This window comes from Pan paniscus, chromosome 4 (genome assembly GCF_029289425.2).
Source record: "Pan paniscus chromosome 4, NHGRI_mPanPan1-v2.0_pri, whole genome shotgun sequence".
NCBI lineage: Eukaryota > Metazoa > Chordata > Mammalia > Primates > Hominidae > Pan > Pan paniscus.
In genome coordinates, this window is record NC_073253.2 from 71,892,771 (window position 1) to 71,918,422 (window position 25,652).

Sequence of the window (25,652 nt, forward strand, 5' to 3'; positions counted from 1 at the left end):
ATGAGCCCCGCGGGGAACCACTGGAAATCTCTCCTCAGCATGATTGGCACCCAGCCACCCGCCTCCTCACCTCTTCTCGGCTTAATGAAGGTGGGGGTGGCGGTGGACCAAGAAGATGTTTAGAATCAGCTGTCTGACACTTCTGAGGCTCCCTCACCTTCAACTGACAATCTGCATTTCTTTTAAATCTAGAGAAACAGCTCCTTGCTCAAGAGTTACTTACCTTGTCAGTGATTATTACTTTTCTTAGCTGTAGGCTGCATGTGAAAAAGGAATGATAAGCCAGCTAGCTGCCTCTTCTCTCTCCCTAGTGGAAAATATCGCCCTCATTCCCACGCCACCCCCCCTTGCAAGATTCCAGACCCCTGGTTATTTTCTGATTAACAAAGGCAGAGGCACCCTCGAGAAATAACACCACTGAATAAAAAATAGTCAAACTATGCTTCATTTAAGTGAGTATATATAGGGACAAATAATCACATCCAAAATCATCAGAGCTTGAAGTGACCATTGAGTCCTTTCTGGCTCTTTGTAGTTGGTTTAAATGTTGTAAACCTTACTATTATTATTATTTTTTGAGACAGAGTCTTGCTCTGTTGCCCAGGCTGGAGTGCAGTGGCACGATCTCGGCTCACTGCAACCTCTGCCTCCAGGGTTCTAGCGATTCTCCTGCCTCAGCCTCCTGAGTAGCTGGGACTATAGGCATGTGCCATCATGCCTGGCTAATTTTTGTATTTTTAGTAGAGTTGGGGTTTCGCCATGTTGGCCAGGCTAGTCTCGACCTCCTGACCTCAGGTGATCCACCCGCCTGGGCCTCCCAAAGCGCCTGGATTACAGGTGTGAGCCACTGCGCCTGGCCAACATGATTATATTTTAACCTAACCCTATACCTAATTTTTTTGCTTTTATTTTATTGAAAAAAATTTAATTGACACATAATAATTTTACATATTTATGGGGTACATAGTGATGTTTTGATACATATATAGTAATCAGATCAGGGTAATTAGCATATCCATCCCATCTCAAAATGTATCATTTCTTTGTGCTGAGAACAGTCAAATGTCCTCCTGCCAGTTATTTGAAACTATATATTATTGTTAACTATAGTCATCCTATAGTGCTGTGGAACACCAGAACTTATTTCTCCTATCTCCCTGTAATTTTGTATCCTTTAACAAATCTCTTCCTGTTCCCCACTTCTCTCTACCATTTCCAGTATACCTAATTTTTTCTACATTGCCTTTTTTCTGTGGCAATGGCCTCACTGATTAGTTGAAATATTTTTTTCATTTTCTTACATTTATATCTAAAAGCTTGTGCCATCTGGTGACACACACAGAAAAACACCCCAGTGGACAGCAGCCTCCAAGCCAGAAGCCCTGCAGTCCAGGCAAAGCAAATTTTCCATTTGAGGAGCTTGGAATTCCCAATAGACTATAAAGAGTTGGTCAGGTGTGGTGGTTCACACCTGTAATCCCAGCCCTTTGGGAGGTCCAGGCGGGTGGATCACCTGAAGTCAGGAGTTCAAGACCAGCCTGGCCAACATGGTGAAACCCTGTCTCTACTAAAAATACAAAAATTAGCCAGGCATGGTAGGGCATGCCTATAATCTCAGCTACTCATGAGGCTGAGGCAGAAGAATAGTTTGAACCTGGGAGGCGGAGGCTGCAGTGAGCCAAGATCACGCCACTGCACTCCAGCCTGGGGTGACAGAGTTAGACTCCATCTCAAAAAAAAAAAAAAAAAGAGTTGAAGGGACCACTGTTTCTTTCCCACGTTCACAGGACCTTAGCAAAGGAAAGGGCCCTGTGGGCATGGAAGGCTAACTTCCCCAACAACCAGGGCTCCTCTCAGCAGCATCCTTGATGGATGCCCATCCTGCCGGAGCAAACACTTCCCACAATGAGCAGCTCACTCTTCCACAAGGTGGCACGCTCCCGTGCTGGACCATTCTACTAGGTACAGAGATCTTTATTATAGTATGCTGACGGTAGCCACAAAGTAAAAACAAACAAAACCTTTCCCTAAACTAGCAGCCCTTCAACTATCTAAAGACCAACATCTATACTAAACACCCCCAGATCTCCCATTCTGGGGGTGTTTAATGATATACCATCCACAGAAAAGAAATCCCCTTGAATTTGGCTCTTGTAGTTGGTTTAAATGTTTTCTAAAGGAAGTTATCCTTCGCATTTTAGTGCATAAATACATCAAAGCATGACTCTAATCATCTTATATTTTTTATTTTTTGAGATAGAGTCTCGCTCTGTCACCCAGGCTGGAGTGCAGTGGCACGATCTCGGCTTACTGCAAATTCTGCCTCCCAGGTTTAAGTGATTCTCCTGCCTCAGCCTCCCAAGTAGCTGGGATTACAGGCATGCACCACCACACCTGGCTAATTTTTGCATTTTTAGTAGAGATGGGGTTTCACCATGTGGCCCAGGCTAGTCCCAAACTCCTGACTTGAGGTCATCCACCCGCCTCAGCCTCCCAAAGGGCTGGGATTACAGGCATGAGCCACTGCGCCTGGCCTGACTCTAATCATCTTAAAAGTATATATTGTTATGCGATATCAGGGCGTCTGAATGTTTGGTTGTCCTAGGGTTTGTCTTTGCAGACATTACTAAGCTGCTTCTTTAGCCATAGACATCTTATATGACCATGTGACTGACAAGGAATGTACCTTGCTAGTTTTAAGATGGAGTTGATTTTTTTTTAATGTTGTCACCCTGGCTCTCCTATGCTCCTGGTTCCCTAACAAAGGTGCAGGAATCTTGGCAACCATCTTAGCATTGTGCTATTACAAGTTCCAATTACTAAAGGAGAAAATGACCAGAATGAGGGACTGGGAACAGCCAACATGGTCATTAGCTGAAGGACTGCAGCGAAAAGAGTCTGGGTATTTGTTTAATGTGTATGTTTGCATGTTTCACTCTTTAATTCATCTGTAAGATAAACGCAATTGAAATTTTTTTCCTATATAACAACCGAATTACTTGTGTAACAATAATTAAATAACCTCTTTTCCAATTAATTTGAAATGACTTATTTTTAATATATTAAACATACTTTAATATATTAAATTAAAAATATTAAAATAATTAATATATTAAAATTTCATATTTAGTATTAAATATTAACATATTATGTTAATATAATTTAATATTTAAAATCAAATAATATATTGATATTAAATATAAAAATTTAGTATATTAATTTTTAATATAATAAGTGATATAACATTTAATACATTAAATTATATTAAAGAGAAATTCCCTTTAGCATGCATAATTTATGTGTTTTATTAATTTGTGGTTTTATATACAGAGTTTTCTTATATTTACAGAAGCTTTTTTTATATATACACACTGGGACCTAAAACAAACAAAAAAATCACCCAAATCAGACCCTGGAACATGATGTGACTCAAGTAAACACAACATAAATGCCCTAAATGTTGCATGTGTGGTAGGTCAGTATTAATCAGGCAGCATTGGATACTTGAGGACTGTGCGCCCCTGATGAGTACAGGCGCTAAGCCTAGCTTTGTCTCAACAGCTATTGGCTCTGTCTTATGCGGGGCCACCTGCTACAGAGAAACACCGCCATCTAGTGGCCTGTGGAATCCTGCACAGTCTGAATTGAAGCCGTTCTAGAAACACAGGGAAGGGAAGCAAGGGCCAAAGCTTAGTTTCCCAGGTGACTTGTCCACTATAGACTGGGAGAACCCAGAGAAAACATCTGTGTCCTGTACTCACCTCTTAGACGCTCAGAGCATAGCAAAGGCTCTGAGAAATTCTGCAGAAGAGAGAGAATTGTCTGTTTACTCAGGATTATCCAAATGTATTTTACCATAGAAGCCTCCTCCCATTTCGTGTACGTGAATGCGTGTGTGTGTGTGTGTGTGTGTGTGTACAAAGCAGCGATTCATATTCCTCAGAACTTAGTTTTTTACATGAGCTTTGTGAAATTCTTCTAGAACATTTTAGTAACTTACTTAGATGCACAAGCTCTGAGGAACTGGGACACAGGATGGGTCCACTTGGATGCAAGTAAAGAAAAAAGGAAAGAAATCTCTAAGTATGGAAGTAATTTTTTATGGGGAAGGCCTTGTTGAGAAAAAAGGGGGCCTAGGTATTGGGGTAGTGCATGGGGTGGAGAAGATGCCTGAAACTGAAACCACCAAATGGAAGGCAAGGGGACCCCCAAGGTCAAACCTTATGTTTTTTTCTTGGCACCTGAAGTCACAGCTGGGAGTAAGAAGAACCTCTGGCTTCTCCTGTCTGTCCTGGTGGGTCTTGCAGGTGGGACAGACAGGTTTGAGTTTCTGCAGTGGCCACTGCTACAGGAAGCCTGTGGCATCCCCAAGAGCATCTCAGATGCTCAGTGGGAGCTCAGTGCACCCCTTGGTCTGGGTCAGGCTCTCTTGCTCCTGCCCCCAACCCCACAGGGAAAAGAGGGGGCCCTGAAACCACCATGTAGTCCAAGTGCCTGGAACTGCTCCAGGATTTGAGTTTCTGGCCCCTGCTCTCCTGGGTTACCAAGAGGTGGGAACAAGTGTCAAATTGTCCAACTACGGCCCTTGTGGAACTCACTTGCCACACTCTCTGATGAGGCTGAAAAAGACCCAGACTCACTGACGATCCAGAAAACAAAATTCCTCATAAAGAAGGTGCCCTTTGGTATGGATTGGATGAGCCCTGGTGCTGGTTATTTCTATACCATTTTGCTCCATGTAAAAGGACTGGTTTAACTTCTGTAGGAATACTGGGAACAGGCTCTTGTTTTGAAACATGGTTTGATTATGAGGCAGAAAAAAACCCCAACTTTTAAATATATGAGGCTAAAAATCACCTTGCTGGATGAGACAGGATTCTTTCTGACAACCAAGGATGGCTTCTCACCATTCTTGGTCTTTCAAACCAAGGATTTACGCAAACTTTCTATGTATTCTCTTGCATCTCTATGGAACAACATAATCACCCATCTCTTTTCCTTTTCTTTCCAATCCTTACAATGGGACTAAATGTTTTCCCCAATATTAGAGCAGTCGGCATGGCAACTGCCCACAATTGGTACCTGCTGGAGCTGGAAAAATTGTTGCAGAGCCCCATTAATCCTCTCCAGTCATTATGATGGAAAGGAAATTATGGGATAGGGGCCATACCTCTGATATATGAACCTATTCAGGATTTGGAAAGGTTGCCATCTTCCCAGAAGCAGTATCTTGATTTCAAAACACAATCTGATACTAATTCAACATGGAGGGTGGCTGCTGGCTCATCTGGGTTCCAATCTTGGTTCTAGACTGCTTTGCAGGAAAAGAGTCCCCAATGTCCTGCAGTTCCCTCTGCCATCATCCATTCCCACAGATCTTGCCAGATCCAGGTGCTCACTGGGATCTGCCCCAACATTCTGGTAAGATTTGCTTCTCATTGAACCTGAACCTATAGTTACAAAGCTATAAATGTGAGCACTTTATCCCTGTTACGGCTAATGTTCTGCAGCAGGAAATGAGGGCTAACAAGATCACACATTATCCTTTCTTTCTCCTTTTAATTTCCAGTGCTAAATGTTCATCTAAGTCCAGGATTTACATATTGACCATTAATGTTAGATATACGGCAAGCACAAATTGGAAGCTCCTGTGGTAAAATTGGAGACTTAGTAAATTCAAACATTGATGTGTGAAATCCAAACCCAATTTTCTGAATGAATGAGCCACTCTTCAGCTAAATCTCTGTAAGTACAACCTATTAGCTAAACAGCAATTTGCTTGTTAGGATTCTAATCAGGATAATTCACAAATGAATCAATTACTCTCCCTTGTTAAAAATACAAGGAAGATTTGCCATGTAGATTTCAAATTCATTTAAACATAAGAAATACTACTAAGCCTTCCAATTGGCAAATTGGCATCTTTCATATTTTCCAAGACTGCTGCAAAATGACAAAATGACTTCTCCTACCATTCCATATACCAGCATACCTACCTGTAATTTATAGTTTTCCTCTAAGCCCTAATTCTGATAAAAATCAACAACCTGGAAATAAGAAAGACAGTGCACATTCCTTCAGAGGCTCATTGCTTTATTTCTTCCAGGCTTGTTTTTTTTTTTTTTTTTTTTAAGTTCCTGGGCAGGAAAGGCCACACTGAGACTGAAAAATGAAGGCCCAACATGATGGATATATGTGGGAAGCCTATTCTAGATACCAGGGCCGTGTCCTCAGCTTCCCATAAGCAGGTACAGAAAGCAAGTCCAGCAGGGTCTCATGGTCTATGACCTGCCTTGGCTTTCAGTCTAGGGCAAGATGGAAACTGAGTAGCCCACAGCACCTGCTAATGGATTTTATTTTTCTCCCCACGAATAATAATGACCAGTATTGGTTGGTTGCTTGAGTACTTACCAGGCCCTCTTCTAAATGTTCTGGATACATTGTCTCATTTAGTCAATACTATAACCCTCTGTGTTAGACACACAATAATACTGCTATTATTATTCCCATTTTACAGTTGAGAAAACTGAGGCACAGCAATTTGATAGCCTAAAAAATAGCACTATACAGAAGGTTATGCATACTTTAGTTTGGAGCAACTAATGTATAATTTGTGTTTTTGCATATTTGGGCAAGGTTTCTCTTATACAGCATGCAAAGACAGGGGTTAAAATATTTATCAGTCTACAAAGCATAGGCATTCATCTATCAGGATAGGCTCTGGGAGTGGCTCAGATGCAAAAGTCCTGGAAACCCCTACTCTGTTATGGGTTAACTCTTGGGTTGCTAGACTATGAGGTGATTCTCAAGGAAGGAGCCAGGGCAGAGGGTGGGGAACCTATTTACTCACTGTTAGCAGAAGTATTTCAGCATTTAACTCTTATTAAGGAATTATGGTAGTTTATAAATAATCATCTAATAAGTTATTGAAATAATTGATCAAAATAACCAGTATGGTTGTACCACTGTTACAACTCTTCCAATTAAGAGTTGTGGTCCCCCAATTGGCTGTCCGTTCCTTCCACTCCCTCCAGGGAGCTGTGCCTCAGACCCCTGAGCGTACCTTTCTGGCAGTGAAGCCCCTCAAAGCCCAAGGGGCAGTCACAGTCATAGCCCTCCTTCCTGGGCCGGCAGCTGCCCCCATGGGCACAAGGGGCTCTCACACAGGGGTGGGCCGCATTCTCCACATTCACTCCGGAGGTGAAGTCATGCTTCACATGGATGGTTCGGTCATTCAGGATGATCTTGAGAGAGAAAAACATAAAGAAATTCAGGAATTAAGAAACATCTTTGTAGTCTTCTAAAGCTTCCCTTGGCACATTAACCTGAGCTACACATAGGGAGATTAAAAAAAAATTTTTTTAAGTCCAGTTTCCACTTTTTTTTTTTTTTTTGGAGATGGAGTCTTTCTGGGTTGCCCAGGCTGGAGTGCAGTAGCGCAATCTTGGCTCACTGCAACTTCTGCCTCCTGGGTTCAAGCAATTCTCCTGCCTCAGCCTCCCAAGTAGCTGGAATTACAGGCACCCGCCACTACGCCCGGCTAATTTTTGTGTTTTTAGTAGAGATGGGGTTTCACCATGTTGGCCAGGCTGGTCTCGAACTCCTGACCTCAGGTGATCCGCCCACTTCAGCCTCCCAAAGTGCTGGGATTACAGGCGTGAGCCACCGCGCCAGGCCTAGTTTCTGCTTTCATAGTCTTGTCATCTATGCAGGAGCTGAAGTGATCCCAAGTTGATCCACTTGGGAGAATCTGCAGAGTGACGCGCTCCTCTGGTTCCGGAAGACTGGCCACTTGGTTAGGTTGTAAAGAAGTCCCAAGAACTACAAAGCTCGGATTTCAACCCAGCTGCACATTAGAACCACCTGGGGGGCTCTTAAGAAATACTAATGCCCAGACCCGCCCAGACCCATTGAACCAGAATCTCTGAAGGTGAGACCAAGTCGTCAGTAACTTTAAAAAGTTTTTGAGAGTCACCTCAGAAGATGCAGCCCAGGCTGGGAGACACTGGTATATAAAGCAGAGTGGGGAGAGTGCAAAACACAGCGTTACGGAGGCGGAAGTCAAACAGGGCACCCTGGCTCCCGGTGGCTGTGGAATCCAGAGACACTTCCTAGTGTAATCCTTTATGTTTCCAACTAATGTTCTCAAGCAGTCTTCTAAAATTCCATCAGCTGGACCTCCCCGATTGTCCCACTCACTCCTGCTATCCTCCTTCCCTGACGTTCCTGAATCCCCTCCCTCTGCACATTCCCTTCCCCACTTAAGAAACAAAAGTGAAACACAGGTCGCATTCTTTACCCCACTGTGCATGGATTTACTGGTGCTCAAGAGCTCCCTTGCACCTTCTGCCCTGCAATGTGACTCTAGTGATACTGATAAATTATGAGGAGGGGCTACTGGGTTCCCTAGCCCCAAATAAATGGATCCAACTTTACCAGCCCTTGATTCAGAATATGTATTTACTTTGAACTGTTGCTGGCTTTGCAGAACTTCGAGACAGTAAGAACACCTCCCAGGGGAACCCCCACTGCCCAGGGGTTATAAGAGGTTAGCAATGGCACTTCCTGCCACGAATCTAAGCTTCCAAAGGCTTGCCTGGCCCTTGGAGAGCATTGGGAGAGTTGAGAGAAAACTTTTCCCCAGTCCTGAATCTGAGAAGCTGCTAGAAAGTAGCCAGGATCCTTTTACAATCTCCCCCTTTCAGGCTGCAAGTGAAGGACCATGAAACTGCATAATATGTGCTGAGACAAGCCAAGAATGGCACTGTTCACTACAGGACATGGCCCAGCCCGTGAATCAGGCAAGAGAGGGTGGTCTTTCTAGCAGGAGATAGGGAGAGGGTTGTGTGTGCTGCGTGAAGGGGAGGGCACAGCCTGAGAAGAGCGGGCAGAGGATGGGAAACGTCTTAGCATCCCAGCTTGTTTCCTAGGTGAGAATTTGAAACACCTGGTTAAGCATGGCCAATCCCACTCATGGGGGAGAATGGTCTGAACTGAGGTATCACAGACCTCGAAGTTCAGTAACAAAGGGAAACACGTGAATGTCAGCAAATGTTGACTGGGCCTGACACTGTGATGGGAGATAAAATGGTCACAGTACCAGGGGCCCTTTTCAGTGAAAGGAGGGACTTCTTTCATCATTCCTCCTTCACCTTAGCCTCCCTCATGCTCCATCTCAGGTCCAAAAAGGATCCTTTAGCCACCATTGGTCACTAAAGGAAAACAGGATGAAGCTAACACCCAGGAACTAAACATGCTTTTCTTCAGATCCTTGTTCTCCCAGTGTTTGGTGGTTCTGCCCACCTGGGCTGGGGAGTCAAGCTACAGGTCTGTTGCAGACAGAGCATGACTTCATAACCACAGAGATCATGGGCAGCCCCAAGAGAAGGAATAAAAGAGAGCAGGCCAGAAGCAGTGGCTCATGCCTGTAATCTCAGCACTTTGGGAGGCCAAGGTGGGCAGATCACGGGGTCAGGAGTTCGAGACCAGCCTGGCCAACATGGTGAAACCCTGTCTCTACTAAAAATACAAAAATTAGCTGGATGTGGTGGCAGGCGCCTGTAATCCCAGCTATTCGGGAGGCTAAGGCAGGAGAATCGCTTGAACCCAGGAGGTGGAGGTTGCAGTGAGCCGAGATCACGCCACTGCACTACAGCCTGGGCGACAGAGCGAGACTCAGTCTCAAAAAAAAAAAAAAAGAGAGAGAGAGCAGGGAGTCAGTATCTTTCACTGAATGTTTTTTTCCTGAACCTTCTAGGGAAGAACTCTTTAATCTGTGCTCTTAAGAGCTTGGTTACATGATCAATGAACACCAACTGCTAAAGTGTAGGGGTGGGGATGAGCACTGGCTCTAATGTTGAGCAAACTGCAAAGTACCGCAAAAGAGAAGCGCAGAGCCAAGGTTGCTATTCACCTCCGTCCACCTCCTTCCCTACTGTGGAAGTATCTGCAGACACATGATGCCATTTCACTCCCTCAGCAGTCCTAATATAGTTTGGTAGATTTGCCATAAAAATTCATCATCACCAAGTAGCATTCATGGAATGTCTGCCGGGCATAGACCCAGGAGCAGATGTTCTAAGAAAGTGAGGTTGGAAAGCCATGCTGTGGGCATTAAAATAGAAATTTTTAAAAATGTTAAAACTTTCTCAAAGTGTCTTTCTTGGGTGCAGCAGATGACACTGATCATAATCCTCACTTTCTTTGTCTACAGTCTGGGTGGCCCAGTAAACATGAGGAAGAGATGCCTGTACCTTCTGGATGCTCCCGCTGAAAGGCTTCAGGACACCCGAGTTCTTCTTCACATCATCATAATTGGGGACTCCGCCAATGAAAATGTCTGTGTTGCACTTAATCTGTGTGAAGCCTCCCTGCCAAAAGATTAAAAACAAAGCATTGTATGACTTTAAAACAGACGTTCAAAATGATCAAATGTGTCTTCGGTTCCCTGTTGGGGAACAAAATGGTAGACAGAGCCTCGAGACCCATCATGACAATCTGTCTACACATGGGCTTCACTTTCACAGTGTTTCTCATTGCTCCTTACCACCTGCCTGAATGTTGGTGAACGTCCTAAAGTCTCTGAGACTTCATTTCATTGTCTGCAAAATGGGAGTCATTGTATCTACCTCATAGCTATGTCATGATGACTGTGGCAGACTGCACTACCGTTCACAGGTACCCCTCCCCACAGGAAGATTGCCTCCAACTTGTCGGCTCAGATGAGCTTGTGTGACTTCTTATAGCCAATAAAACATGAGCAGAAGAGAAAAGAATCACTTCTGGGCAGAAGCTCAGAGCCAGAGAGTAGTTCACCATGCCCTTTTCTCCTTCCCTCTGTTCCTTCAGCCCAGATCTCAGATTACAGCTGCAGCTAACCATTGGTGGATATGTATCATGAGTGAGAAATCCTTACATTTGAGAGCTCTGGGAATGAACACACTTTAGGTAATGTTAAGTTATTATTTTCTTTGATTTACGATAAAATAAATACAAATAGTAGCAGCTTTGATCATTTATTTAACAAATATTATTAGGCACATACTACAATATGCCCCAGCCACTATGTTAAGTGCTGGACAAACAGCAGAAAATAAGGAAGACCCAGTCCTGCCCTGCAGGGGTTTATGCAAGCAGGGAATACAGACAAGTAAAAGATCAGGTGATATCAGCACTGGGAAGAACTGTACAGGTGGCTATGTGCACCTGGGTGCCAGACACGGGAGTCTCATATCCTACCCTAGACACAGGGGGTAGGGGAGGTGGTCAAGGAAGAGTTAACATTGTAGAAACTGGAAGACGTTGGGGCTTAGAGGGAATGTGAGTATAAGGCACAGGCAAGAGGGGGCCAGAGCATGCAGAGCCTTACACACCACATTACGAGCATGAACTTTACCCAAAAAGCAATGAGATTTAAGCAGGAGAGAGAGGTCTGTGCTTTGGAAGATCATTGGCCAGAGGGAGGAGAATGAATCTGGGGTCATGTCAAGGGTAGAGAAGACAAGACAGGCGAGTCATGGAGGAGGAAGCTCTGTTTATCTTAGGGAGCGCCCCCATGGCTGGGTCCAGCCAGGTAGCCCAGGGAAATTTCAATTAGATCAATAGACCAAAATGCCTTCTGTCAATAGCCTTCCGGCAGCTTTGAGGGTTCTTACTTAACTAGGAGGTTATCAAAGAAGTATAAAGGCTTTCAGGAATTCTTGTGGCCCAGCAGAATACTGAACCAGTCAGGAACTGTCACCACAAACCCACAGGCATCTTTCTCTTGTCATTGCTCTTACACAAAAGCTAAAATAAGATGGAAAGAGGAAAGGAGGAAGGATGCAGGGTCAAGGAGGTTTCAGAGCAGCTGGCTGCTAGGAAAAAAATTGCATTATGGCTGTGTCCAGCAGCGGGGCCTCGTGGAGTGAGGAGCAGTTCCTTTTGGCTGCTCATCAAAATCCTCGTGCAGCACCCTCCTGCTGACAAGTGGAAGGGCTGCAGCTGCCATGCCCAAGGGGGACCGCAGGAGAGAAGAAAACATATCCCACCAAAGCCAGGCCTGCTCTGCAGTGAGGGGTTTTGTGTCTGGATCCTATACTTTGGCTTGGCTGGAAGCAGTTTGCAAAGCTGAGCAAACTTCCAGGCTGGAGTTTCCTGAAAGCCTCAGAAGCACTGCTCTTCCACGTGTCTTGCATAGTCGGACTCAAGCCCAGGCTTCTGCTGTTTCTCAGAGCTGCCAGCTGAGCAGCCTGGTGGTCAGGTTTAGTCTGCACACAGGCTCTTAGGTGCTTAGGTCCTGGGTTAGCCCCTCAAAGTGTACTCTAACCCCTGCCCTACCTGTCTCTGAGCTCTAAGACCACTGCCCTGTCAGCCACACTTCGAACACGATATGGACACCTGGGGAGCAGAATTCCTTGTGGAAAAGACTTGATGAAGGTTTAGCATATGGAGATCAGGCATTGGCCTTCCCACTCCTGGTTCACAGTGGACTCAGCAGAATGTCCCTCCAATGCACACACCAAAGCCACACCTTCCTGTGGGTTCCTTTTTCTTTAAAACTCCAGTCAGCTCCATTCACCCACATGTCGCCAGAGGTAAAAAAGCCAAAAGGGAGAGTGTAGGTGCCACCGTATTGGTTTCATGCTCTTTTGCTGATGTGCAGTGATAGAAACTCTGAGGTGTGGTTTTTACCTATGTGTTGTCTCTTAGATCCTAATAGTAAATATTGTGTCCTGAAGAGTAACTTATTTATAATCATGGACCTTGCCCCTACTTTTGACAAATGTTCCCATCCTCAGCTTTTGTTCCTGTTTTACAGATGTTTGCAACTAAGATCTATAGAGATACAATTGGATTTATATCATTAAGCCAACAGACAGCGAGGTGTATTCTCGTGAGCTTCTAATTCTGTCTTGGACTAAAGTCGGCTGTTAGAATGTTCTGGATTGCACCAGAAGTGACTCTGGTTCTCCATTTAAAATCAATTTCCATTCATCCCCTCCTTTCTTCCCTCCCCCCACCCTTCCTCCCTTCCACAGATATATAGAGAGCATTTTCTAGGTGTGAAGGGTGCCCACCTCTTGAAACAGAACCCAATTTGGGATTCCCCTCATTCCCAAGGAGGCCCTTGGTTCCAATTGGTCCTCCCACCACTGCAGCCCCTCAGGCTGGCTTCTGGACACATGTGTCTCTTTTTCTTCTCTCTCCAGTCAAGTACCTCTTTCCCCAGCAAAAGTCTCTTTTCTTTCCTTTTCTTTTTTCTACTAGTCTATTTGCTTATTAGTATACCCAAATTTGTCAATGTCCTTTGCAAATCTTCCTTTACACAGAATGAAAACTGGTGGGAACTAAGATATTGGCAAATCTAAAGTCCCCTCTATTTTTAAGGAACTGTAAATTGTGTGTGTGTTTGCAGAATCCTAGCAGGCTATAGTTTAAAGCAAATCTCCCTGACTTCCTCTTAAAAATGTTATTTTCCTTTGAACATAACCTTGGAATTAAAATCACGGAGGAAAGTTATAAACTTAAGTAGAAATCCTATCCTCTTGAGTCCATAACCATACACTATTCACCACGACCACCACCACCACTACTGCTACTATGTAAAGCTATTTAGTGCTGACCTGGCATCAGGTACTGTTGTCTTTCACATGTACAATTCTTTTAATTCTCACAACAACTCTGTGAAGTAGGCACTATTATCATCACCATTATCCCCATTGATAAGAGGATAATGCTGAGACAAGAAAAACAATCTTGGTAGGTCAAGTAACCAGTATGAGCTCACACCACTGGTAAGTAATTGAGCCAGATTTTGAGCCCCAGGAGTCTGGACTTACAGCCTGTTCTTGTCAGGCCTCCCCCATGCACCACAGGCCCTACCCCAGAGTCCATGTTCTTACCTACTACTTGCTGTAGCTGATAAGAACAAAGGTGGAGTTGGGAGGCGAAGAGGTGAAAGGCAATTTTGTAAGTGCTAAACGTATTGGGTATCAACTCACTTAATCCTCACAACTCTATGAGGCCCATACTATTATTATCCCCATTTGTAGCTAAGCAATAGAAAAGTTAAGTAATCTGCCCAGTGGGGAGCTGGGATTTTCACACAGGCACTGAAGTCCATGTAGTTAACCACAAAACTCTGCTGCTTTTCTACCAAGACAGGCAGAAAACAGTAATCTGGCTCACACTAACCATCAAGAGAAAAGGTGTACTGTTCTTACCTCTGCCATTCCCTCCACTATCTTCTGCTTATCCACCTGTAAGATTCCATTCTTTGCTGTGCGAGATACACGAAGCTCGTGCCAGTTGCCCAGGGTGAGGGGATCTTCACTCCTGTGGAAGGAAGATATGATATTATTTTTATGTATCGAGTTGATTAGGATAAGGAATGCCCAGATAGCTGGTAGAACATTATTTCTGGGTGTGTCTGTGAGTGTGTTTCTGGTAGAGATGAGCATCTGAATCAGTAAACTTAGTAAAGATCTGCCCTCACCAACCTGGGCAGGCATCATGGAATCTGCAGAGGCTCTGAACTGAACAAAAAGGAAGAGGAGGGGGGAAGTGCTCTCTCTTCTTGAGTTGGGACATCCACCTTCTCTAGCCTTGAACATCAGTGCTCCTGGTTCTTTGGTCTTCAGACTTGGACCAAGACTTACATCATCAGCTTCCTGGTACTTGGGCCTTTGACTTGGACTGGAACGGACATCATGGGCTCTCTGGTTCTCAGGCCTTCAGGCTTGGACTGGAAATACACCACTAAGTTTCCTGGGCTGCCAGCTTGCAGATGGCAGGCCATGGGCCTTCTCAACCTCCGTAATCATGCAAGCCAATGCCTCATGATAAATCCCTCTACATGTCTATTTATAGCCTATTGGTTCTGTTTCCCTGGAGAACCCTGATGAACATAGAAGGAAACCAAGCATGGGTTAGCATATTATGGATCATTTTTGTCAATCTAGCCATGAGGAAACTAATGCTAACCTTAGGCACACCAATCCATTCAGTAAAAAGAAAATACTAACTACTGCTTAGTAACAACAGCAGGATTACCTACTATTTATTGGACGCCTTCATACAGTAGGAGCATTGCATTTATTGTTTTATTTATTCCTTACAATGAGCCTGAAATGGGGTTCAGTGAGTCTGGTGAAATGGGTTTTCTAGATGAGAGGTGGCATGAAGATAAAATATGGTCATAATTGCACACAAGCTTGGAAGAAGAGAAAAATTATAAGAGCTATGATGTAAAAAACAAATTATTTGGCATACCAATGTCTGTAACATACTTTGAAACGCATAAAAAATAAGAAGGACCTTTCTGCTATAGGCCTGAGTGGTTGCTGTTGAAAAGGGCAAGTTCCTGAAACCTGGGAAACTGGTGATGGTCCTGGCCAGATGCTACTCTGACGCAAAGCTGTCATCGTGAAGAACATTGATGATGGCACCTCAGATCGCCCCTACAGCCACCAGATATCCCCTTGGACAAAACTGTTATCAATAAAGATGTCTTCAGAGACCCTGCTCTTAACCACAAGGCCCAATGGGAGGCCAAGGTCAAGTTTGAAGAGAGGAACAGATGGGCAAGAACAAGTGGTTCTTTGAGAAGCTGCAGTTTTAGATACTTTGTTTTGGTCATTAAAATTTTTTTTAAAAATTAAGAAGGATGGATGGACAGATATAATAATGGCTAGATATGTGATGAGGCAAATATAGCAAAATGTTAATTACAGACTATAGGTGCTCGGTATCAGGATGCTTACTGTACAATTCTTCCAATTTTTCTATATGTTTGAAATTTTTCATAATAAAATATTGGGAGGGAAACAGATTCCATATTTTCTGATATTGTAAAAATGATTAAAATTACATTAAAAGTTCAATTATTCAAAGTGGAAGTGCTTAAAGTTTAATGATATTTATGCAAGTTGTACTCATTACATTTTATAGTGAGGTGTGCAGAAAGAGACTCAATATTGCATTTGTATTTCTAGCAATGTCTAGTTCCTGGCCCTTGCTGAACTTCCCAATTATCTTGTGGTCCTGGATCATCTTTAGAAAACCATGAGGAATACCAATGGGCACAATTATTGAAAGGTCACCACCCCCTCACTTGATTTTTGCTTTGGCAAATGATTTTGTGATCTGTTCTTAGCAGTTAGAATTTGATCACCTTGGCTAAATCAATATGCAATAAAGAAATAAGCAGCCCTTTTTAAGTGGTCTATCTCCATAACAGAGCCATTTCATGTTTTTGTACTGCAGAGGTCATTTGCTGTCTATATGCCACCTTCCTCAACATCCTTTTATCGATCACAGCCATCAAGAACTCATTCCAATTGTCGTGATTTTTAAATCAAGTTCATAATGAATTTGCCCATCTTATCCTATTCCTAAAGTTAAAATGATCTGGCCAATTCCACAACTTCCTGTAGTTTGGGTTTTCACTGCATTGTCTTAATTGAGCAAGAAGTCTTTGAAATGGTTTTCAAAATAAACAGCTTCCAATGGGGCATCTGAAACACCAAGAGTAATCACTGTTGTTAGGTTACGCTCAGGAGGGGATAGGATAAGGGGGCAGATGGTGGTTTGTCCCTTAGAAACTCTTGCCTCATTTTCATCACCTAATTCTTAAAAATTCTTTTTCCAGTTGCCTTTGCTGACAGGCAGTGAAACAATAACTTAGCAAATTTACAAAAAAAATTAAAAGCACCTCGAAGCACAGAGTTATGAAAGAAAGAAATGCTGGACTTCTAAGGGTTCCATGTGCTTGTGACCCCACAGCTGGAGCTGCCACTGCAGAGAGGCAGTGTGGAGGGGGTAGTCTGCCCAGGAGGAGGGCTGATGAGCCCAGAACCTCTGCTGGATCTTTCTGGTCATTCCCTATCCAGGAAGAAAACCATTTAAAAGTGCAAGGTGATATTCAAGGTGTCTTCCTTTGTCAACTTGACATACAGTTCTAAGTGAATTGCTTAGGCTATTTTGCATAATCATATGTAAATTGAATCAATTAAATCCCCACCAAAGTTGTCTTGAAATATAGGATGTTTTTGCATAACCAGAGGTACAACAATATTTGTCCGTTCCCCTAGAGGGGAAGGTGTCACTGATGTGCAGGAATTCAGCCACAAGGACAAAAACAAACCATCCTTTTTAAGAACTGTTAAAACCTAATGCAGTGAGCATTTTCTATCAGCCAGGAAAAATGATCAGTAGTTAAGGGCAATGCATGGTTGTAGCATCTCACCTACATACTCTTTTTAAACATGACAGTCTAGCAATATGGATAAAGATTGAAAACAGTTTGCAATATTCTTTGAAACAACAGACTAACTGATATCCTGTTACAGGGCACCATGGAGCAAAACATCCTAGTGAGTTTCAAAAAAGACGAATTAGACAAATGTAGGAACAAGAAGCATGTCTGCATGCGATTAGTGGCCCCTCTGGCTTGAAGGTTAAAACTACCATCAACACAATAAAAAGATGGGAGACATAAACAAATAAAAGCATCTGCATCTACCAACTACAGGCTCCAAGGAACAATCGACCTGCTAAGTAATTTAATAGCACAAACTAGATAACAGTAGGAAAGTTTTGACTACTTACACCAATTCTGCAAATACCAGCAAGTACTGCAGAAGCACCCGTTTCCTGCTATGCTATTGAAACCACTCATCACACATCTTTCTTGAGCATATTGCTTAGGGAACGGGTCTCTGCATTGCTGATGATTCACTGTCAATTTCCATTAAAGAAATAGTTCAAGAGGAAAGTGAATATTTAGAGTGAGGTCATCAAGGATATTTTTGTTCAAAAATATTTGTTAATACTTTTTTACTAGTTGACATGTATTTGCTGGGTGCCCATCATGTGATGCTCTGTATGAGATGCTGACTAGTTACAGTTCATCAGGACGACATGACATAACTTTAGGTGGAAATGGAGGCAGTTTACCTCCACCTGAAGCAAGTCCATTTTCCATAGTTTGAAGCATACAATTGCTACCTGTTGGGTAGTTATTTGAGAAAAGGAAGCCTTGTGGGCAGGAGAGCACTCTCTATAGGAAGCCTGTCATCTGCCTGAAGCAGGACAAGTCAGGACAAGTTTCAGAAGATAAGCATGTAGAGAAGACAGGATGAGTGTGAGCTGTTGAATGGCGATTTGGTTTTTTTCTGAAGCAGTTACTATTTGCCTTTTTAAGGGAAAGAGTCCTAGAAGTTTTCAGCCCTCACCTGAGGACACCGGTCCCAGAGCCACAGTCAAAGCGGAACTCCACATGGCCCCCTGCCAAGTTGATGGACAGGAAGTCTTTGCTGCCTGTGTCATAGCTGTACAGGAGGACACCATCTCCTGAGTCTGGCCGAAATGTGATCTCAAATTCCATGAAGGAAAGGTAATGCTGGGGCTCCAGTGGCCAGGGAGTTGCAGCGTAAGATCTCAGAGACTCTCTGAATTGAGGAATGGTCAAGGTGAAAGCTGAAAAAACAAGCACGGTGTTAGAAATCCCTCTGTGGCAGAAACTGGCCAGATGTGCACCCATAGCTGTGTTCTTTCCCTCCTGGGTACAGACCTAAACTACAATTCCCAGCAGCCCTGCAGTTAGGTTGGTGGTGTGACTGAATTCTGGCCAGTAGAACATGGGTGGAAGAATCATAGAGCACCCTAAGTCTGGCCCCTAAAACTTCCCTCCATCCTCCATACTCTTTCTCTCCTCTCACGTGCTGGCAGGATGCAAGTATCAGTGGAGGACTCTAAGGCCCTAGAAGAGCCATTAGATGGAAGGAAACTGTGTCCCTGTATAACTGTGTGGAGCAGAACCCCCTCTCTCACCACCATCTTTGACCTGCAGTGATTTTGTAATATGAGCAAGAACCAGCCTTGATTATGTAAGGCTACTGAAATATGAGCTGGTATGTAACAGCATTGGCTTACCCTGACTCACATGCCCTCTTTTAGGTGACATGAGATTTGAGATCACAAAAGTTTTCCCCAGTATGGTATCTTAGGTCCAAATCTGAATTAGGGAAGAATTTGACTAGTTTTGTGATCTTAGCCTCAATTTTATTTTCTTTTTATTTTAATTTCAGAATTCTGCAAAAATGATTTTCCAAAATCACTTTTGGAACCCTCCATGATTTTCCAAAATCTTTGAAATTTTCTGTTATTATTTGCCTGTGTGAGCGCACATATGTGTATTTGTGTGCATGTGTGTTTCCATGTTTATATACACATGTTTGTGCATGTATATATATTTACATACTCTCTGTATATACAGTATTAAAATGTGGCATAATTTAGTAGAACAGTACAAAAAAAGGTTACTTTTGTCCCATCACATTGTTAATGTTTCTGTGTCTACCTTCCCAATCTTTTTTTTTTTTTTCCCGAGATGGAATCTCGCTCTGTCACCCAGATTGGAGTACAGTGGTGCTATCTCAGCTCACTGCAACCTCCGCCTCCTGGGTTCAAGCAATTCTCCTGCCTCAGCCTCCCGAGTAGCTGGGATTACAGCTGTGCACCACCACACCCAGCTAATTTTTGTATTTTTAGTAGAAACGGAGTTTCACCACGTTGGCCTCGTGATCCGCCCACCTCGGCCTCCCAGAGTGCTGGGATTATAGGCGTGAGCCACTGCGCCTGGCCTCATCTTCCCAATCTTTTATCAGAAATTGACAGATATTCTAAAGAGCATGAGCCTGAGCTTTAAAGGCTTTGAATTCAGTCTGATACAAACCATACCAATACAGGCTTTTTAAAAGTTATTCAAGGGCCAAGAGGAGCCCACTGATTCTTAGCATCTTGAAATGAACGTATGTTTGGCTGAGGGACGGAGATGCCCTGCAGTAAGAAGTGCTGAAAGGCTCAACATCAGATGAGTGAGTTCTCATTACCAAACAAATTTTGGCACTCAGAGACACTCCAACCTTGTTTAAAAAGCTTCCCCCATCTCTCCCAACAAAGCAATGTTGATCCCATAAAAATGTATGGGGCTTTGTTAGATTTGTTAAAAGTACATTGATGAGGCCTGGCGTGGTGGCTCACGCCTGTAATCCCAGCACTTTGGGAGGCCGAGGCGGGTGGATCACTTGAGGTCAAGAGTTTGAGAGCAGCCTGGGCAACATGGTGAAATCCCATCTCTACTAAAAATACAAAAATTAGCTGGGCGCCTGTAGTTCCAGCTACTCGGGAGCTGAGGCAGAAGAGAATCACTTGAACCCAGGAGGCAGAGGTTGCAGTGAGCCGAGATGTGCCACTGCACTCTGGCCTGGGTAACAGAGGGAGCCTTTGTCTCAAAAACAAACAAACAAATTAACAAAGAAACTATATTGATGATAAAGTACATCTACACAAATTAACATGCAGATAGAAACCGCCTTCAACTTGCTTCTTTCTCACCATCTTCACAGTGTCGACCTTTAAACCCAAGGGGACAGAGGCAAATGTAGGAGTCGGCTTTGATTGCTGTGCAGGTGCCACCATTGATGCACGAGGCCTCATCACAGATTCCACTGCTGCATTCCCCTAAATACAGAATGGGAATTACAAAGCCAATCCTCCATGTGTGCCAGTCCAACACAGTGGCACTGACCCCACCAGCAGCTCATGGTTCTGAATAAATACAGTTCAGTTCTTACTCCTGTTGATTTGCAGCTCTGCACAACTGCAAATGGGCTTTCAGGATAAGTGGAACCTGCTCTTCATTTTAATTTGATTTTGGTTTGTCCTGTATGAAGAGCCATAGAGACTTTTAAAAACATGATGGACACAATAAATCAAATAATACATTTCTGGGCAATTTTATGACCACTAACTGGGATGACTAAGCTGTTTCTGCTTTAATTCATCTCTCTCTTGCTCCCAACAGAGCATATTTCAATCCCTCCAATGTCAACAGGGTGTTTATGTTAAAAGCATTCTAAATTGCATGACCCCAATTAGCTTAAGTGCTGCTGCCTTGTTAGTTCAAAGTTGAGACAAGCAAGGTAGGCACAGAAGGAGTTACCCAGCCACGTCTAAGCTGATTAACTCACCTGGATTGTCAACTTCTCTGTCTGGGGTAGGGAGCAGGGAGGGAGGGCCCCATAATACATTGGCACATGGGTTTCAGAATCCCTATTTCTACTTCCAAAGTTACACCCTGATGAGGGACAGAAAGGTGGCCTGCGTTAAGAAGGCTGAAAGGCTCAACATCTGATGAGTGAGTTCTCTTCACCAAACAGATCAGAGAGATCCAGAAAGGGTATCCTTTGTCATTTTCAAGTGCAGGTCATCAGAGGAAAACAAATGGACTTTTCATGGGCTGTTTTTCTTCTGCTTCTTTGTGTTTTCTCTTTGTGTGTAAGAAATCAGTTAGACAGATGGACCACCATCTGGCCCAGAACCACATGAGGGAGTACAAAACACTTTTTCTGGGGGTGGAGGTAGAAGGGCGTGCCTCTGGAAGTGAAGGGTCCAGCTGTGCTCTCTCCCAGTCTTCAAGGCTGCCCTCTGCATGAGCTGGTAGCCCACCCTGTGAGGGCAGGAGCCCTCCTTGGCCTGAGTGTGTCATCTCGGCAGGATGAATCTGTCACCCTTCCCTCCTTGAATTGGTCCAGTCTTTTCATAAAGACTCACTGGGAGGAGGGGTAAAGGCCAGGCACCCAGGGTAGACCCAGGAGAGGAGACTGACTTCAGGGACTGCTAACAGAATTTGATTAAAGCCCGTGCAGATGGCTTGCCACCCCAGCTGGGGGTGGCTAGCCTCTGTGAATTCCAGCTGGTGGCTACTGAATGTTCAGGCAGACATGACCAGTGGTCTCCAGCCACAGCCCTAAGAATGTCACCCCCAGCATTCACAGCCTCCACAGAGATGCTGGCTGACTTTGATCTTAAAGAGCCAAACTCTCAAAGGTCCCTGAACCCCGCCAATTTCTGTGGGTTGTGATTCCTTCCCAGAGCTTGGCTGGATCCACAGGAAGAAGCGGGATCCTTGTATGTTATTTTAGATGTACAGAAAAGGATTACATTACAAGTCTTATGCATTTTAACCACTTTTTAAGAGGTGGGGGTAGGGGAGGGGAGGTCATGAAAGCCAGATGGAGTTGCTGACTTGGTGAAAGCAGCATTTCAACAAGATTACTCTGGGAATGGCATGCAAAACAGACTGATGAGTGATAGGAGTGGAGGAGATGAAAAAACTCCTATAGGGAGTGAACAGGATGGCCACAAAGAAAATGGAGAGACTGTGAAGGATCAGACATCCAAGGAAGTAAGAAATGAGAGATTCATTCTAGAGGCTGAAAGGCAAGAACACTCCTCCAGCACAATCTCAAGGTTTGTAGCTTGAAAGACTAAAATAATGGTGCAGGAGGGAAGAAATGAGAGTGGCTGTGAACAGGACCTGGCTTCTGCGAAGCAAAGGGAGAGGTTGCTTTGGTTGGATTTAAGTCTAAGGTGACTGTGGAAATACCCAGTGTTGGTATCAGGCCTTGAAAGAAAGGAGAGAGGTTCCCAGAGTTTCCAAACCAGTGTGGGTACAAGGTCACACAAGGCATGGCACCTGTGTGAGCTGGAGAGAACCTGAGCATGGGTGAGTAAGCCACAGCAGGGGCTCTGTGAACCGAGAAGGAAAATATATTGCATCTGTATTTTCCCTAGCCTCTGCCTGGAGCTGGGTATGTATTTCCATCAACTTTCAATACAGGCAAGATACTTCTAGTATTAGTAGTTCTTGTGAGTTGTGACCAATAGACCTCACAGCTGTTGTCACTTTCCATTTATTGCACATTTTTTGAAGTATCATTTATACTTGTTGCTACTTTGAAATCATGGGAGTTATTTCACCCACCATTAAATAATTCTGTTCTTAATATGCTTTATAAAGGAGCACATATATTATTGTAAAAGCAAAACTTTAAAAATATGTGATAGAGCTGGGTTTCAATATAATTGTTTCCCCTTATAATATTACATATATTATTTTTCTCCATTTAAGAACATCATTATGAGAAGAGGTCCATGGGCTTCCCCAGACCACCAAAGGGGGCTGCAGTGCCAAAAAGGTTAAGAATCCCTGGGCTACTGAGAAGAGAGAACCTGGCGGCGAGGGCCCAGGGCAGCTAGGAAGGGTGAGTGCAGAGTGTAGCTGAATAGGTTCATTTTAGGGGGAAAACTCTCAACTCAAGAGTGATGGGGAGGAGAGGTGGGTGTGGCAAGGTCATGTATCCACAGACCTCATCATCAATATGTAAAGTCACTTTCACCAGCGCCTACCATAGGCCAGTTGTTGTGTAGGTTTCTGCTAGATAAGAAAGCGAGAGGTAGAAGAGAAATAAGACTCCTAAGGAGGGGAAAGAATGTGGAACATCATGGGGTGGAGTTCCTTAAAGAGACCATGAACAAGGAGAAACTTCCCTGTCCCCAGCCCCCAGTCCGTAACCGAGGCCCACCTATTTTTCCCCTAATGATCTGTCAGATCCGTCTCTGTTTCTACCACCACCACCACCTGGATCACACCGTTATTTGTCATGTGACCTATTGCAATAGACGTCAGCTGGTCTACATGTATCCCTGAAAGCCCCCTCTAATGAGCTGTCAGAAGATCTTCTCAAATCACAAACTAGATCATGGCACCCATCTCCCCCTTCCTCTTTCCCTGGAACAAGCCCTTCCCTCTGCCTGGAATGTCCTTCTCTCCCTTCTCCACATTTTCACTCCTACTCTTGCTTCATATTAACTTCCTCTTCTGAGAAACTCTTTCCCTGGCCCCCAGACCCTACAACCTCCCTATTAAACATCACCACTGCAGCACCACTTCTCCTCCATAACATTTACCCCAGGTGTAACTTCACCTTCACTGTGTGATTACTATATTAATTTGGTCTCTCCACATGGCAACCATATGAGGACTGAGCTGGATCCTGTCTTGTTCATTACTTGATCTCCAGCACCCAGCACTGTGACAAGCACTAAGCAGGTGCTCAGTGAAGTACTTATTGAGTGAAGTGAGGAAAAGAGCTGGTAAGCCATAGTGAGACCCATGGTCACCGCAGACCCCTTGAATCTCAAATACCCTGGGAAGTGGCTCTGCGACTGCTCCAGCAGAGTGGGGATATCCAAGATGGGACTGGCATAAATGAGTGGTGGAGATATAGGTTTGAGAATCTGAATGGAAATAATCAAGAGCTGGACCAGAGAATGCAAAATTTGCTGAGATTTCTGACCAACTATTCTAGAATGTGACTTGCAGAGAGCACAGGAGCTGGGAACAGTCTAACGAAAGACAGGAGATGAAGTGGAAGGAACTGAGTAATGCAAGCCCCTCTGGGGAATAAAAACGGGTTTAGTGGGAAGGCAGAGAAAAAGTCACAGTTGAAGATGGCAATGCCAAGTTAGAGATATCAGATGGCGAACCATGACCTCCCTGGTGAGGCCGTGTTTGACTTACAAAAACTTGAATTTCAGGAGGACTAACCCAAAGGACAGCAAACATGGAAGCTGAGGAAGGATAATCAGCCCCACTCTTATAACCCCGGGGGAAATGAAATGGGAAGAAATGTAAAACACCAACATGGCTGACACGTGCCATTAATATTCACAGAGGGAAGTCTATACAGTAATCCAATAGCTGTATCCAGGGAGCTGGAGCCCACAAGAGAGGTCCTTTTGGTGCCACCTGCTGGAAAAGTGGGTATCGCACTGTGTCAGAATTAACAAAGCTGGCAGAAATCAGTTCTTGCCCAACTTTACAACCTCTGAACTACCTGTCAGAGGTTGCCATGCCATTTCAGGACTACCAGGTTTATTCAGGGCTGTTCCCCTGAAGAAACAGATTATAGCTGATTTGATGGGAGGGTTAGAATATGAATAACAATATTAATAACAGGAAACATTTACGAAATGTTTGCGATGTGCAAAGCCCTATTCTAAGTGCTTTTTACATACCACAACTCATTTAAACAAAATAATCTTATGAGGCAGATACTATTTCTAGATGGGGAGACTGAGTTGCAAAAATTTTTCAAATCCAGGCAATCTGCCTTCAGAGTCCAGGCTCATAAGCAAGGCATGTGACTCCTGATGGAATGGCTGGTTCTTATGTTCTGAATCATCACAGAAGATGGATTTTGGAGACATTGTCCTACCATAGTGACAGCTTTAATAATTGTTTCAGTCATTGCTGCTTACTGTTTACTTTGACCAAGTAATCAATGGATGGTAAACTATTTTTGTTAAGTAAACTTCATCTTTTATAGTTATAACAATGGCATCACCTATAGGAGTGAACAAGGTGGAGGGAAACAATTTGGTAGCCATTGATGTAGTTGATTTTGGTAAGAGGGTAGTCACTGGTGCCAGAATGGCTGAGGTCACATTAGACTCTACCACTTACTAGCTGTGTGACCTTGGGCAAGTTACTTAACTGTTCTGTACCATTGGTTTTTTGTTTTGTTTTGTTTTGTTTTTTGTTTTTTGTTTTTTAAGACAGTCTCACTCTGTTGTCCAAGCTGGAGTGCAGTGGCACAATCCTGGCTCACTGCAACCTCTGCCTCCCAGGTTCAAGCAATTCTTCTGCCTCAGTCTTCTGGGTAGCTGGGATTACATGGGTGTGCCACTATGCCCGGCTAATTTTTGTATTTTAGTAGAGATGGAGTTTCACCATGTTGGCCAGGCTGGTCTCCAATCCTGAC

The 25,652-nt window shown here is 43.8% G+C and overlaps 1 protein-coding gene and 1 pseudogene across 3 annotated transcripts in view; one reads left to right on the plus strand and one right to left on the minus strand.

The window, feature by feature from the left end:
• Positions 1-25,652, minus strand: part of EGFLAM (EGF like, fibronectin type III and laminin G domains) — a 211,400-nt gene that overhangs the window by 20,006 nt on the left and 165,742 nt on the right. For all 3 annotated transcript variants that reach the window (XM_003810957.7, XM_034960152.3, XM_008963325.5), the window contains 5 exons: positions 20,380-20,505; positions 18,216-18,459; positions 14,205-14,316; positions 10,254-10,370; positions 7,064-7,244 (listed from right to left, as the gene is read on the minus strand). In XM_003810957.7, coding sequence (XP_003811005.2) covers positions 7,064-7,244; positions 10,254-10,370; positions 14,205-14,316; positions 18,216-18,459; positions 20,380-20,505 — 780 coding nt within the window. The remainder of the gene's footprint in view (positions 1-7,063; positions 7,245-10,253; positions 10,371-14,204; positions 14,317-18,215; positions 18,460-20,379; positions 20,506-25,652) is intronic.
• On the plus strand, positions 14,945-15,601 carry LOC112439819 (large ribosomal subunit protein eL27-like; annotated as a pseudogene).